The sequence below is a fragment of the Panthera uncia genome, chromosome B4 (assembly GCF_023721935.1).
Source record: "Panthera uncia isolate 11264 chromosome B4, Puncia_PCG_1.0, whole genome shotgun sequence".
In the NCBI taxonomy this organism is placed as follows: domain Eukaryota; kingdom Metazoa; phylum Chordata; class Mammalia; order Carnivora; family Felidae; genus Panthera; species Panthera uncia.
In genome coordinates, this window is record NC_064809.1 from 119,422,953 (window position 1) to 119,440,172 (window position 17,220).

A 17,220-nucleotide genomic window follows, 5' to 3' on the forward strand; every position below is an offset into this window, starting at 1 on the left:
AGCCACCCAGGTGCCCCTGAACTATTTTTTTTTTTTAATTTTTTAACATTTATTTATTTTTGAGAGACAGAGAGAGTGCAAGTGGGGGAGGGGCAGAGAGAGAGACACACACACACAGAACCTGAAGCAGGCTCAAGGTTCTGCGCTGTCAGCACAGAGCCGGACGTGGGGCTTGAACCCATGAACCGTCAGATCGTGACCTGAGCTGAAGTCGGACGCTTAACCGACTGAGCCACCCAGGAGCCCCGAACTATTTTTTTTTATGTTTATTTATTTTGAGAGAGAGAAAGCACAAGTGGGAGAGGGGCAGAGAGAGAGGGAGAATCCCAAGCAGGGTCTGTGCTATGAGTGCTGAGCCCAATGTGGGGCTCGATCCCATGGAAATGTGAGATGATGAAATGAGCCAAAATTAAGAGTCAGACACTTAATTTCCTGAACCACCAGGCGCCTCTTCCCTTAAACTCTTTAGAGTATGATGGTGACAAAGGTACTCTTTTACATATCTTTATTTCAGTGTCATTGGAAACTAATTTTTACAAGCTAAACAGGAATAGTTCTTGGCTATATAAGCACTATTGTTATTTTCAAAATCTTGGGAATTTCAAAAATAATTCATCATTTAGAAGTAGCAAACAGGGGCGCCTGGATGGCTCAATCGGTTGAGTGTCCGACTTCGGCTCAGGTCATGATCGTGTGGTTTGTGAGTTTGAGCCCCGTGTCAGGCTCTGTGCTGACAGCTCAGAGCCTGGAGCCTGCTTCAGATTCTGTGTCTCCCTCTCTGCCCCTCCCCTGCTCACACACTGTCTGTCTCAAAAATAAATAAAACATTAAAAAAAAATAAAACAAAGTATCAAAAAAATTTTATTTGGTAACTATCAGGCATTTTCTTCAGTTTCATAAACTTTCTAAAATTCAATGACAGTCATTTTTCTAGGAAAATAGCCAGGTCTTATTTCTCCTTATATAAACTGTTTTATTTTAAAATTATATACTCTTAGCTTCCAAATTTTTATCCACACAGGTCAATGAAATCATAATGTATTTTTGATCAGTATTTATTTCTGTATCAACTTCAGCTTTGCTCTTTGCTCAGTGCAGACAGATCTAGACTATTCTAACCATTGTAGGAGTCTGTCTTACGACTTAAGGCTAATTTAAAAAAAGTGTATGCTTACACTTTAAAGGGAAAACAAAACAATCTTTACTGAAAGTTCTTGGCTGAGGCTTAATTTGTACTAAGATTCTCAATAAAAGTATACTCTTCCCTCAGATGGCACATTTTCTCTCCTTCAGCATCTCCAACTTTTCTCCTAAAGTCAGACTCCCTAATTTTCTATAAACATCATTCTCAAAGTGCCAGGATTCCTCTTTAACAAGATGGTTGATTTCACTTATCATATCTAGATAAATGCTGAGGTTTTCTAGTAGTAGCAGTGATAGGTTATAGTGAGTCACCCCCTCTTCAACCCTTGTGACTGATGGCATGTACGTATGAGGTAATGGATCAGAATTCAGGCTCCAGGCTGTGGTTGAGGAGCAGCTTTTCTGTAAGACAAAGTTAACTGTTACTGGAATTCTACCCCAAAACTTGGCACCACCTTGCAACTGAATGTTTCTCAACATTTACGGACAATGACGGGCCTTCAAACTTCTAAATGAGATACGTCAAGGAAGTATTGGGGTGCTGGGCATTCTCCCCTTGGTAGTCATCCATGGACTTCCTCCCATAGTGATACCTAAATGGAATCTTAATTAATATGAAATTAGCCAGGCCAGAGAGGTCCAAGGAGAGGTAAAAAAAATTGAAGATACCAAAAGGGAATAGGGGAATTCAGAGAACTGCAAATAGTCTACAGCTGCAGGAGATAGGAATGTATGGAAGAGGGGCAAGAAATGAAGCAAAAGAGTCTGGGTCTTGATGATAAAAGCATCTCTAAATGCAATTCTAAGTTGTTAAACTCTGTGTTGAAGGCAGTTGAGAGTCACAGAAAGTTTTGAAAACAAGAACAAAGCATGAACAGACCCACTAAGGCTTTCGTGGCAGACTGAAAGAGAATAAGGAAACCAATCAGAAGCAATTATAATAATTCAGGTAAGGAATGATGAGGGATGTGGTCAGCTGTGAGAGATTAAAAATGAAAAAAATCATAGTGACTGACATAATCAGGGATAGGGAAGAGGGTAAAATCAAGGATGACTTTCAAGTTCTTGGTGTGGGAGCTGATTGAAGTAAAGGATTATGAAGTAGGTTTAGGCTGGGCAGAGGATGAAATGAAGCCAGTAGGGGGTAAAGAAATTGGATATCCAACATATGCTGATACTTATTGGACTGTTAGTTTTCCAGTACATTTTCTCTAGAGAGAAAAATCATCATTTTAAAGGTCATTTTAGCTCTCTGTTATTATAGAAGATCTACTGTGTATTTCCAGAAGCAAAAAAGAGGTCATGGTCAATGTTAAATATATTTATAACATATATTCCAAAGAATACCAAAATGGATTGGACCCATATGTTCTATTCACATTAAAATATATGTCACAATCCATCTGCTTTTAAAGTGTGTGTCAGAAACAATTTCCAGAACAACTGCCAAATATCCTGGAGATGCTTTAGTTCAAATTACCAATATACGCCATTGTACTTGAACTGTTTGCTACTTGGATATATACTAAATGTAGATACATGTTGGAAATCTATTCTTACAGACTTGAAAAAAATTCTTAAATATTATTTTTAAAAGATAAGATAGGAGAAAAAGACTGTTTTATGGTGTTTCACCTCCAAAATGCACACATTTTCTTGAAGGGCTGAGAGCCAAGAAAAATTTCAAAGTATACTGCTAATATAATATGAATGTCTGGATAACATAACCAAATACATCGGAGTGAACTAAAACCCCAAACTGGACTCTTTACAAGTATCTAGATACTTGAAAAACAGACTAGCTCTGAATAATCCATTAAGATATATTTTATCCAGAATGAGCTATGTAGCCAGGTTTGCTTGGATGGAATAAATTATTGTCAAATTTCTGAGCCACAATTTGTCAGCATTTCTCAAAAATTTTTTTTATAAAATTCACACAAACAGATATCTAGTTTCATAATAATTATTAATGTGGACCTAGAGTGGCTTTACTTTATTCCTCAATCTGGCTCAACTTAGATCATGGTAGAGTAAACTTCTTATATACTAAGGTCTTAAAAAATCTGGTAGATAATTAAGAAAAGAAAGAAAAAAAAAGAAGAATAAAATAGAATAAAAAAGAAAAGGTAGCATGAAAGAAAAAAAAAAACAAAACCCTGCTTCATATAGACATTACTGCATGCAGCAAAACTGTCATCAAATTCCATCTCTTGGAGATAGATAGATATATATATATATATATATATATATATATATATATATATATTCATCAAGAATCTATTGAAACTGCTCCTTAAATATGCAAAGGCTGTTTTTAGTAGCATAGGGTAGATTTTTCAATTTTGTAATATTGGGAAAGACACTCTTTATGAAGATGGTTTCTTCAACCATAAAACACTGTTTAGTGGAAAAAAATAGAGCTTGGAATATTTTTATTATAAATGATAAATTCAACATATTAGTGTAATATTATATTAGAAAAATTACTTACTCAAGAAGATCTGGGTCTAGTCCTTCCGATATCATTTTGTTTCTTATTGCCATCACTGGAACACCCTAATCAAAGGACACAAGACAATCAATTATTAAAAATGCCTCTTTCATAAAAACAGATAAATAAACCAATGAAGCAGAACTGAAAGCCCAGAAATAAACCCAAATACAGATGGTGAACTAATATTTGATGAGGGAGCAAAGAATACTCAATGGAGAAAAGACAGTCTCTTCAATTAATGGTGCTGGGAAAATTGGACAGTCACATGTAAAAGAATAAAACCTGATCTTTACACTACTCACAAAAATTAACTCAAAGTGGATTAAAGACTTATATGTAAAACTTGAAACCATCAAACTCTTAGAAGAAAATATAGGAAAAAAGTTCCTTGACATGGGTCTTCATAGTGATTTTTGTGGAAATCACACCTAAAGCATGAGCTACAACATTTGTAAATAAGTGACATTATATCAAACTAAAAAGATTCTGTTCAGCAAAAGAAACCATTAAAAAAGTGAACATAAAATACCTACAGAAATATTTAGGTATTTATAAACCATATGTCTGCTAAGGGGTTAATATCCAAAATACATAAAGAACTCATACAACTCAATAGCAAAAAGCACAAATAATACAATTTAAAAATGGGCAAAGGACCTGAATAGGCATTTTCCAAAGAAGATATATGAATGACCAACAGGTACACGAAAAGATGCTCAATATCCCTAGTTACTAGAGAAATGCAAATTAAAAATCACAATGAGATATTACCTCTATGCCTGTTAGAATGACCGTCATTAAAAGATAAGAGATAAGAGATGCTGGTATGCACGTGAATGAACAAGGGAAATTTTGTGCACTGTTGGTGGGACTGTAAATTGGCACAGCCACTGTAGAAAACAGTATGAAGATTCCTTAAAAAATTAAAAATAGAACTACCATATGATCTAGCAATTCTAGTCCTGGGAATATATCCAAAGGAAATGAATACACTAACTCAGAAATATATCCTGTAGCCCTATTTTCCTACTAGTATTGTTTATGATAGTCAAGACATGGAAACAAGCTAAGTATCCATCAATGGATGAATGGAGAAAGAAGTTGTGGTATATATACACACAATGGAATTTTATTCAACTACAAAAAAATGATAAAATACTACCATTTATGACAACATGGATGGACCCTGAAGGTATTATGCTAGGTGAAATATGTCAGACACATAAAGACAAATGCTGTATGATCTCATTCTATGTAGAACCTAAAAACAAAGCAAAACCACCAAACTCAGAAAAAAAAGATCAGATTTGTGATTACCAGAGGCGGGGGTTGAGAAGAAGGAAGGGGAATTGGAGGAAAGTGGTCAAACGGTACAAACTTCCTGTTATAAGATAAAGAAGTACTGGGAATGTAATGTAAAACATGATGACTACAGCTAACCCTGCTATGTGACATACAGGAAACTTGTTAGGAGAGTAGATCCTTAGAATTCTCATCACAAGGAGAAATTTTTTTCTTTTCACTGTATCTATGTGAGATGATGGATGTTAACTAAACCTACTGTGGTAATTATTTCACAATATATGTAAATCAAACCATCAGGCTGTATGCCTTAAACTTATACAGTGATGTATGTCGATTATTTCTCAATAAAACTAGAAAAAAAGTAAATAGAAGCTAAAAAAAAAAAAAAAGCCTCCTTTATAGGTTTCCACATACCCCCAAAACAAGACCTTTTATATGGCTCATTATTTAAAATTGCTCTTCTTTTGCCTTTATATTAGTATGTATGTAGTCCTTGAAAAATTTTTTTCATGTTTATTTTTGAGAGAGAGAGAGAGAAACAGAGCATGAGCAGGGGAGGGGCAGAAAGAGAGGAAGACACCGAACTCGAAACAGGTTCCAGGCTCTCTGAGCTGTCAGCACAGAGCCTGATGCAGGGCTTGAACCCACAAAGTGCGAAATTATGACCTGAGCCAAAGTCAGAAGCTGAACTGACTGAGCCACCAAGGTGCCCCTACAAGGTACACATTTTAACTGACTTCATGGAATCAGTGCTATCAATAGCACATCCCCAAATTAAATCATTTGCACTTATCCGTTACTAATTCTGCTGTACACACATCAGATATCATATTCTCACTTTCTTATATCACCAAAAAAAAGGTGATAACTCAAATGATTAAAACTTTGGCTGGGATGGTACAATACATACTTAACAAGGTGAGTAAATGTCTTTTCAAATAAAGACTTCAGAGCTTTTTTTTTTTTTTTTTAAATGTGTATTTATTTTTGAGAGGGACAGAGTGACAGCATGGAAGGGGCAGAGAGGGAGACACAGAATCCAAAGCAGGCTCCAGACTCTGAGCTGCCAGCAGAGAGCCCGATGCGGGGCTTGAACTCCCAGACCACAGGATCATGACCCGAGCTGAAGTCGGACGCTTAACTGACTGAGCCACACAGGTGACCCTGAGAGCTTTCTACTCTGAAGTATAGTTATGTTAATATTCTTTTCTTAATGGTCCAACTCCATTTGGATACATTATGCACAAAGGTCAAATAATTCAAGAACTTTCCTGGGACTATTTATATATCTTGCCTCACCAATACAAACACTAAGTAATGATAATGCTAATAGTGTACAAGTCACAAAAATACTAAGAACATATGAATCTTAAAATTCAGGATAAGAACATAAAAACTAAGAAAAGGATATGTCAGAAATAAATACAAATGTATTTGAAAAGGTAAATGATTTGATGATAAACATTTATTGAAAGCTCACTAACAAAGCTCTAAGGGAAGAAGATGCAATCAAGTCTCTTTGTCAATTCCTGCTCTTCACATCATTCCAAAAGATGAGGAAACGTTAATATGATGTGTTAAACTTGAGGACCCTGGTTATATCACTTTCAAAAGTAGAATCACTGTGCTTTAAAAGGTTGTACACATGGCTGGGACCCTCTCCATCTTATCTCTTCATCCCATGTGGCAAAGGGGTAAGCTGAGTCAGGGACCACACGGGGAAAAAGCTCAATCACTTCTCCACTGGTGCTGCATACTCTTCCCTTCAGGCCTTCCATGTCACTAGCCAGTTGTGTGACATTCAATTTTGAACCCAAGATATAGAAGAGGCCCTTTAGGAGCACTGATAGTCCAGTCCAATTTCTCAGAGCTCTACCCTGAAGTTTCTGGCACCAACCCAATTAAGATTCCCCTGCTTTCTTTTGCAGTTGTCCCTTTTGTTTTCTAGTCTCAAAAGAGTAAATTTCTAGGGTTAGTGGTAGAATTCTGATATCACAATCCCATACCTTCAATGTTTAATAACACTATGGCAGCAGAGTGCTTTATGCTGAGAAAAGACATAATCAGTCCCTGCCCTCAGGGAGTAGTCTAATAGATGTATGTGTTAGGTAATCACAGTACAATCATGCAATTGATACAGAGGTTTCTAGAATGGGTAATGTTAGACCCAAGGAAAGGCAGACTGAGTTGAGGACAAGCAAAGGATTTGCTGAGGTGAGTCTTAAAGATGGGATAGAAGTTTTGATTAAAATGAAAAACACAAAGACTTAGAAATATACACGATGTTTAAATAATCTATCTTATATAAGTTTTCTCAAACATATATTTTTAAGAACAAATATATACTTGTGTAGATAGGTCTCTCCCCAACAATGCTGATTATATTTTACATTTCACCTGATAAAATCTGCATTTAAATCTAGGCAAGTATATGTACAAATGTGAGAATCAAATGGATTATAAATTTAATATGAAAAGTCTTCAAATTTAATGACCATATATCTCTCACAAAAATGTTACAGATCTTGCCATATTAAATTCAGATCATTATTAACTACAATCCTCATTTTTAAAATCAGAAAATGTATTAACATTTAATTCTTATTTACTTTTTGAAAAATGTCCAGAAAAGTTGGTTATAGGAGTCATAAGTTGCCTTCTATAACCATAATTTCTTATTTCAGCAATGGAGGAGGAAAAGTCCAAGTTCTCTACAGCTTGCTAGGTTAAAGGAGGTTGGGAAAACAGGCTGTCTTTCAAATTTATAGGTTACCCAGAAGACTCTTTCTCCTGAGAGGCAGCAAAGGCAAGACTGTCATTTACAGGTCCTTGTATACATTCATCTTCATAACTGTTATGTTTAAATTATAAATTAGTAAAATGTAATCTACTAAGCAGTGGACATTTAAATGCATCCTAAATGTTAGAAAGATGAAAATAAGTAACACCTTTGTAAAATTTCTTCAAAGCCATACTCCTTAAAGTAAAACTGTTCCATGGGACAATCTTTAATAAATTCTAAAAAGTAAAATATGGTAGGTTTGGAAGGCAAAGAATGTGGAAGATAAAACTTTGGGCCTCTTGTTAGCTTATGAAGTTTCAGGATAAATGAAAGGGAAAAAAAAAGGCAGTTACTTGCTTAGGGCCATCCAATGTGAACAGACACTTACATTTGGAAGAAAAAAGGAGGAGTTTAGAATATTTCATAAAAATACACTAAAGTGCTAAGGAGAGATGTGAAAAAGAGCAGAATTTTATGTTATATTTCTTTAAAAATGCCTCTCTTTCTATTAACTATGGTTTGATGGTATAAGGTCTTGCTACAAACTCAACTACATGACTTATTTATTATACTTTAGCATAATCCATAGGACATCATCGGAAAGGTTATATAAATAAGTTACAAAGCCAAAAAAACAGAAGGGAGGAGAAATGTGGTTGAAAAAAACATTTCCTAAAAGATAGCAAAAAAAGTGTGTATAAAGTGGAGATGAGGAGAGGCAGAGGATAAGGAGTAATGGGGGAGGATAAGTTGGCAGAATTAGATAAGCTCCCTATTTTAACATTAGTTTTACGGACTTGGTTATAGTATAAAAATAATAGAAACCTAAATCTGTAAGCTCCATATTTTACCTTTCGTTTCTTAAAGCTGTTTACAGTGTAAGAATACTGATATTACCAAAATTTGGTGACTCTTTAGTCCTTTATGTATATGGATACAGATAAAAGAAAATACAAATAACTTATAATATCTTAGCCTAATAGAGACTTTTAACATTATCATCACCTTAATACAAATCTCATAAAGCTTGACACAAAAATAATTTGGCCTGTGTTCCAAACGATGCATTCCAAAGGGATTTGCTGCTATGTTTCCAGTGATGTTGCTTAGAAAATTTGTTGTTTTGATATATTCTTCCTTAGGGGTTAAGGAACAGAGCTGGGTTTGTTAAACATCAAAAAGAAGTGTCCAATTTCTGATCTCCAAGAGACAAAGCTACTGGTGGTCTGAGGAGGACACGAGAGACCTCAAAACTGAAGTCTACTGAACTGTGGGATTATTTTTGGCAAGTGATAATGGCACTTAGTCCAACATAAGTAATGAAGAAGAGAGAAGGCAGCCATAAGTTTGATGTTCCAAAAAATCACGTCTGTATTTGCGTCACTGGAGAAAGTGTGTAAAGAAGCCACACTAATGAAATTATGATGGCAACACTAACAGTTACTAGTTTCTTATATCACAAAAACTGAAGGTTGCCAATATTTACATTTATGTATTGTGTTAATGAAAGACAAGTTACTAAATTCTTTTGTAAACCATGTTGAAATTTTCCTAAAGTTTTAGATTAGGAGAAAAAAAGGCCCTTACTCAATCTAAGAGATAAATGACCTTCCTTTTTCAAAGTATTTGTTCATAAAGTAACATAAAAATGCTCCTTATACTTTAGTTTTCCCTCTCAGTTTATAAGCTTGAATCACAACAATTCAGTTATAAAAGATGGAAAATATGAAGCTTTTTTCTCTACGTAGGTCAACAATTAAAAAAAAAAAAAAGATCTGTTGAGTTGACAGGTGGATAGTACTTTTTTTATTTGCAGGGAGAGGGAATGTGTAGGAGTTGAAAAGATGCTACGGGTTGGAAAAAAGGTAACCAGTCCTCTAATCAGGTTGTTTATTTAAAACTAGCTTAGTGAAATGAACTCAACCATTTCTTTGTCTTCTGATTTTCAATAGTGCTATCTTAAAAATATCTACACTGCCTTTTCTGAAATATATTAAGTATGGTGCTATAATTAGAATAAAATTTTCAGGTGAAATATTCTATATAATAGTAAATGTTTACCGAACAAACCCTAACACAAAAGCAAGCACATGCTCAATGATCTCCTTCTGGAAGTTTTCAGTGAAGGAATACAAGATTAATGTAAATAAACTCTTAATCACTGTAAAATGAATATGGCTGTCCAAAAAAAGGGGAAGCTTTATTCCTAATGACTTGCATAGATTTAGAAAATGCTAGACTCTGATATAACTCTAATACTGTTGCCACAAAGGGTTGTTGATTTGAACCTAAATAAGTGGGGAAAAAAAGAGGTTCACATATCCTGACTAGTGCTATACACAGTGGTTTACAGTGGAGCGAAGAGGAAATTATGCCTTTTACAATGATTATCTCGAGAGATAAGTTCACAGTGAGAATGTATTTCTCACTGAGTGCCCATGATATATCTTTAAAGATGAAGGAACAAATCACATGGTAAAATGGACAAAAATGACACTGGCCATGACTAGGGCCCCAGGAAATTGGTGAGGTAGTTATTATTACTTTATTCATAAAAAATAAATATGCTAGCAATTCCCCATGTGCCTTTTAGCTATGGGAACTAAAGTTAACTTAAATCCCTATCAAGAAAAACCTTTAAAGAAATTATTTCAAAAGGTGAAGGATCTATTGTTACGAGTCAGTTCAAAATACAGCTGCATCAATTTCCCCATGTGACCTATTTTCCCCCTGGATACTCTTGTAACATGATAAATATTAAGTGCAATGATCATGGTGCATTGTGTTTTCTTTGCATTTTGTAGGTACTCAAGTATTTGTTGATTTAAGAGTAATTTGGAGCATTATAATGCAAAAATTATATCTAAAATTTAAAGACTGACTTTGTAGACTAATTAATGCTAGAACTCCATTGTAGAATACCTCAGCTACATTATAGCTTTGCTATACCACATTTCACTCAAATGATACTTGTTCGTTGAAATAGGTATTCATTAAATTTTCCTAAATGTAATTACATTTCTACTTTCCAGGAATAAAAACTTAAAAAGAATTTCTCTAACAAATCATTTTGGAATTCACTACTTAAGAGTGTAATTAAGTTCAGATGGCCTCGTGTTCCGTTTTTGAAAACTTAACTTACTTATACTAACTTACTTATACTAACTTATATGTACTTAGTCAAAGAGATTTAAAGAAATATCTCCAAATACAGCAATAAAAGCTATAAAAATAGAATTCCTAGTAGTTAATTATAAAGATGATTCGACTGATTGAAATCACAAAATAGTCACTTTTGAATTAATTTTCCAATAGTGGTAATGTGAACTGGTGTGTTATAAGTCTCTCACTCAATGCCCCTGGGATCCACAGGTACCCATTTCGGGAGGTATGACCAGTATCAGCCATTCCACGTGGCTACAGAACCACAATGAAGGGCCCTGTATCTGTTATCAGTGTGTCATCAGCACATATTCTAACCAACTAACCGAATAAAAGTCATTTGTGAACTTAGGCTAGGAAAACAACAAGGAAAGTTGGGATGCTGTCTTATATTATGAAAAACTGTGGCAAAATGTACTTATATCTAGAGACATTTTTAAAGATTACAGTATTAAGATGTAGATATCTTCAAGAAGAGAAATAAATATCATTATTTTCCCAACAAAATTTAGTATTTTGAAATCTACTTCTTTTTAAAACATACAGTTAACATAGTATCATTTTTTTCCAAACTATAAAACAATCCTTAGCAAAAAATTAACTTGCAAATGAAATATGTTATTGTATGTTACATTGCTGTGATCTATTCAAGATGAATTATCTTCCACACCAGGACTGTCTACCCCATTACGAATGTTTATGCTATCAGATCCTTGTCAAAAATGGTGCTAAAATGTCTTCCTCAACTTGATGGTCTATAAAACCTCTAAGATACTTCTCTCTCATGAGAGGTGAGCCTACTTCCTTATTATAGCTCATTTGCTTCTCTGGTCTTTTACTTTTTCTCCCACTGATTAACTGTAATCTTAGACAAATTTATAGTTAAAGCGAGAATCACAATATTTCTGAAAAGGGTAAGTAAGTAACTACTTAACTGACATCACTATTATTTCCTCCTTACAACTTTGGAAAACTTTTTTGTGAGGTCCCTTATTTCTGACAGAGGTGGTCAGTAGGAAAGAAGATAAAAGGGCACTGAAAAATCAAAGTTGGGTGACTAAAAAAATTACAGTTGGATTGGAGTAAAAGAACTATACCACACATTTCAACAAGTATAAAAACTCTCATGTTAGTGTGTATCTTCAAAAGCTTAAGAACCTTAATAGTAGAGTACCGTTCTTCTTGTCACAATTTTTAAGTGAGTTGGAATGAAAGATATGAAATCAAAAGTTAAAAACGTTTTTCTGCTACATGCCCCTTGTTTGTTTTTTTTTTGGTTCCCATTTTATATATCATTTAAAGGTGATTCCTATGAAATTTAAAACTACCTTAAGCTTATCCTCTAAAAGTCCCCTCTATGTTTTTGTTTGGTTAACTCCTTTTTCTTTCTTTTGTGGAAGTGACATAGGGAGGTACGGTGTTACAGTGAATTTAAGGCAGATGAAATAAATTTTATTGGCATTCAACAAAATAAACAAATAAAGAATTGAATGTTTTGGCTTGAAAGGATTATTTCAGATAGGCCATCCTATATAAATTATTTTAATGATGATACCAATGACACACAAATATGACACACAAATATGACACAGGGAATAAATTCCTAAAGAAATATATTCTCTTCATACATACATTTATACTTAGGAAAAACTGACTTGACAAAAATTTTTAATTATCTCATATATTATTAAAAAACAAAGAATTCAAGTGTACAGCAGCCAGAACTCCTCCTACAACTCTAAAGGAGACTAACATCTGTGTACACCAGCTTGTTGGTATGTGACTACTCTTCAAATACGACTGAGGATTCTAAATACTCTTGAAGTTCACAGTTCAAAATGCATTTTCTCCGGAGACTGTAAATACCATTAATGGTTAAACAACTAGTTCCTGGAAACAAATGATTTAAATCAACATTTTTCTTGGCAACTGAATGCCTCAAAGGACAGCTACAATGAAAAATATGTGGTATCAGAAGTAAAATATTCTGAGCTATAGGTTTATGGCAAAGTGTTATTGGCAAAGAATATATGAGGAATAGATAAGGTACGTGCATATAGTATTACCAAATGGATATTGACAACCATCTTACTTAGTACCGACCCACTACATGTTTTTCCTCCGGTGTTCTAAGGAAGATGAGAAATCAGGAAAACAAATATATCAGGAAAAGCAAATTTAAAACCTGAACTTAGCAATATTATTATTTACCACTCTCTAACAAACACATACAAGAAAAGTAAAATAGCAAAGCACAAACAAAAGGGCAGGTACATCATTTAAGAGCAATACTTCTCAACATTAAATGTGTACACAATACGACTGGCTCCAAACTCAAGGCAACCTGGGGAAGTTCAAAAGGCAGCCAAACATTGAAAAATCATAATTGATTCTGAAATCAATTCATTTGGAAATTATTGAAAAATTGGGTATTTTAATGAAAATCTACAATCTTATTGGGAAAGTGAAACACTTTCCAGTAAAATAGGCATGATAATTCTTCACACATGGTTTCCTTAGAGGCTAGTTCATTGACTTTAGCAGAGAATAAGTAATTTTTTTTCTTGGGCCAAAAATATAACAAAAAGTTACCTGTTTCTAGGCCTTCCAGATACTCAGGGTATGGGAAAGCATAGATAACACCTCAAGGGCTCTCAATTGGTGGCTAACTGTCACGGTTTTTGGCCTTTGGGGAAATCTTTATCCAACACTTTTTCCATCTGATATAAGATAGGATGGAGAGGAAGGAGGATAACTGTGGTTTCTTGAGTTCCACTGACCCCAATTCAAAGTTACCATTCTGCTAAGCTTTGCTTTTTTCTTTTAGTTGTAGTCCAATGTACCTGGCCGACCATTTAGCTGATGGGAAAGATAGAATATTTTCCCTTTTCAATTTGAAAAGTTGGTTAAATCATGTAATTAATTAAATGGGCAAATGTTCACTTGTATCTTTTCTTTATCCACATTTATATGTTTAGGAAATCAATTATTGCACATGCAGCTTTTATCTTCAATGAATAGTGTGATGCTAAAACACCACAGAAAGTTGCCCCCGGCACCCCAACCTTTATGTATTCAAAAAGTACTGACCTTGATATTGATTAGTCAACTTTAGGGAACAAAACACATGTTAATATAATACAGAGTCAGAAAACAATGAAAATATACATATCATATAGTTAAAGTAAATCTGTACCAGTGCTTTCCACAACTCTGACTATATATGAACCAAAAGCTCCTCCTTTTTAAAAACATTTTTATGTGTATTTATTTTTGAGAGAGAGAGAATGTGAGTGGGGAGGGGCAGAGAGAGAGAATCCGAAGGAGGCTCCACGCTGCCAGAGTAAAGCCTGATGTAGGGCTCAAATCCCTAAACTGCAAGATCATGATCCGAGCCAAAGTTGGATGCTCAACCAACTGAGCCACCCAGGGGCCCGAGCAGCTCCTTCTTCTGACTACACTGTTGATCAGTGCTGAGGAATCTACCCTGGAATTCTCTAGACCATGAGAAGTTATACTGAGGTCATACCCCAAACAAGGTTTGAAAGCCTTTAACTACTCTCACAAAGACTAGGCCTAATCTAAAGAGCACTCTAATCCATACTTTATTATTTTCCTGTGTATAAGGTGCATAACTTCCTGATGAACATCTTTAATAATCAGTGGGAGATTCTTCATCCTTAGTTAATGGAAGTCACATTTCCCCAAGCCAACATCCACTGCTGGCAACAGATGCATCAGAACCACCCAAACCAAGGAGATTATTCAATTCACATTTTAAGCCAGCCAAAGAAAATAGAACTTTAAAAAAGTCCAAGTGTCCGAAGAGACTGTTTTGGCAAATATGGTTTGAAAAAATACAAGTCATTAGCTTAATGTGGAAGTCGGACTTTCCCAATGCACAATTTATTACTGGCAAAGGATTCACCAAGCTCTGCCAGTAGAAAGGGGAGAACCGTTGGAAAAGTGATCTATGTACACAATTCCAGTTAAGTTATAAAAGCAATATGTAATTTAGTAAAGGCTTGTGCTGCACTATTATGACAACAAACATTAAATCAGAATCAATTATCTGCCACATTTGGAACACAACAGTATTACTCACTGAAAAATCTTGTGTAAAATTTGCTGAAAAAGGAAAAAAAAATCAGAAAATGCAAAAAAATGCCAGCAGGTGTTCCAGGAACATTCATTAATAATGAGATTCAAATTTGGAGATCAATTAATAGATTATAAACATAGAGAGAACTTCAGATCTCATTTTATGTACGAGGGAACTGAAGCCTTGAGAGGTGATATGACCTGGACAAGGTCACTCAGGACTGCATGACAAAGCTAAGAAACTATACCATGTTGCATCCCAGAAGTAAAGATCTAGGTGTACTCCTAGTAATTCAAATTGTGTCACAGAAAAAGAAATACTTTCTGGAAATGTAACCATTATTATATCTCACAGAGGGTAATAATATGGGAGTGACAGAAAAAGGTATAGAGACCAAAAAGCAAGGTGCTGTTTATTTCTCTGTTGAACTGGTACTTGTGACACTTGAAAGATTCTGTTGGCTTCTGTTCAAAGAAGTTTATAATTATTAAGCAGTTTTAGTTGTCTAGTTTCTTAAACAGATTTGCAGGTATATGGCAAGTGAGGCAAGGCAAATTTAAAAGAAGTATATTCCAGGAGACTGCTAGGACCCAGGAAGAGGAAGTTTGCATGGCACCTTAGAAAGAAAGCCAAAAACTCTGTAGTTCATCCTGATACCCAAGAAGCTTGAAAATTAAAAAAAAAGAAATCTTTATTTGTGACTTGTAGGATTTCTATGTCTTCTATCTGAAGTGAGTGATCACTACCTGGATAGTCAGAAAATTCAAGCTTTTATACTAGTGAAGAGGCTTAAAGGATTTCAGAAATACTTGTCTCCTCCCTGTCTTAGAGAGAATGAAATGGTTCTAGACAATAATTCAGGAAGGAAGCAAGAGTACAGATTATAAGAGGGTTGAGGGCCTAGTAAGTGTTAAGACACTGAGTGGAAGAATATTACACTTTGGAAAAGATAAGAAACAACCTAAATGGAATTACAGGTACAAGACTCTGCTTATGGAGCAGCAACTCATATATATATATAATGTTTATTTTTGAGAGAGGGAAAGAGGGGAGGGGAGGGGCAGAGAGAGGACAGAGGGAGATACAGAATCTGAAGCAGGTTCCAGGCTCTGAGCTGTCAGTGCAGAGCCTGATGCGGGGCTCAAACTCATGAACCGCGAGATCATGACCTGAGCCAAAGTCAGATGCTTAACTGACTGAGCCACCGAGGTGCCCTGCAACTCATATTTTTAAATGACAAAAATATCAAGGCAATTAAAAATGAAAGAAATCCTATTATTGTCCGTAAGAGGTTAGAGAGTTTATGGCATTGTTAATTCCCTTTTGAGGATGCAGAAATGATTACTGAAGGATTTTAGGAGTAGATTTTTATACTGCTGGTATATAATGATTTTTTTTTCAGAAAGACAGGTATTTTTGAGACCATGTTACCTTCCCTTTTGTTAATACAAACAATTCCCTACATTTCGGATGGCAGGCTTCTAAAATTCAGCCTTGACAACATGTAGCAATATGCATGACGGATGACAAACTACTCAGGATAATACAAGTAGCCGAAGTACAATTCATTTGATGGATTACGTGGATATTGGTCTTTCTCGACATTAATAACTAAAACTAAATTTTTAGTAGTGGGCAAACAAGAGAAACCTTAGTCACCCTCTGAGGTTGAGGAAAATTGGGCATTTTAATAAAAATCTACAATTTTGGTAGAAAAGTGAAAGGCAATTTCTAATGAAGCTACCCTCTCAAATTAGCTGGGATTAGGCTCCTCCTTGTAGGAAGTGGTCAGATTCAGTTTTCTTTCTATCTAGTCCCTCTGAATCCTGTTTGTTCTCAATCACAGTCAAGGAACTAAACCACCAAAGCAAAATAATTGATTAGAAGACTAAACAGAAAGCAGGAAGGCAATTTACTGTCCGGAAGTATAGAGATACAAAGCTATGTAGATTCTTCCCACATCAATGACAAAAACTGAAGGATTCAATGGTACAGATTATAATGGGCCTCCAATGATTCTTTTCCACTGCTGTGAGGCATTTTTTTCTAAAGCAAGGTGGTATTGTCATCTGTTCTTTCAGTTAAAGTTACAGTTTTGTAAGAATATGGATATAGGAAACACAACTAGGTATGCAGATGCTGTTGAAGAACCATATTTTAGGTAATGAATTATGGCATTAAGATGATTATACTCCTGGGAAAGTATAAGCATTCAGAAGAACCAAAAGA

General features: G+C 34.9%; 1 protein-coding gene across 3 annotated transcripts in view; it reads right to left on the reverse strand.

Moving 5' to 3' along the window:
- WASHC3 (WASH complex subunit 3) overlaps positions 1-17,220 on the reverse strand; it is a 48,495-nt gene that overhangs the window by 11,378 nt on the left and 19,897 nt on the right. For all 3 annotated transcript variants that reach the window (XM_049626184.1, XM_049626183.1, XM_049626181.1), the window contains one exon: positions 3,638-3,702. In XM_049626184.1, coding sequence (XP_049482141.1) covers positions 3,638-3,702 — 65 coding nt within the window. The remainder of the gene's footprint in view (positions 1-3,637; positions 3,703-17,220) is intronic.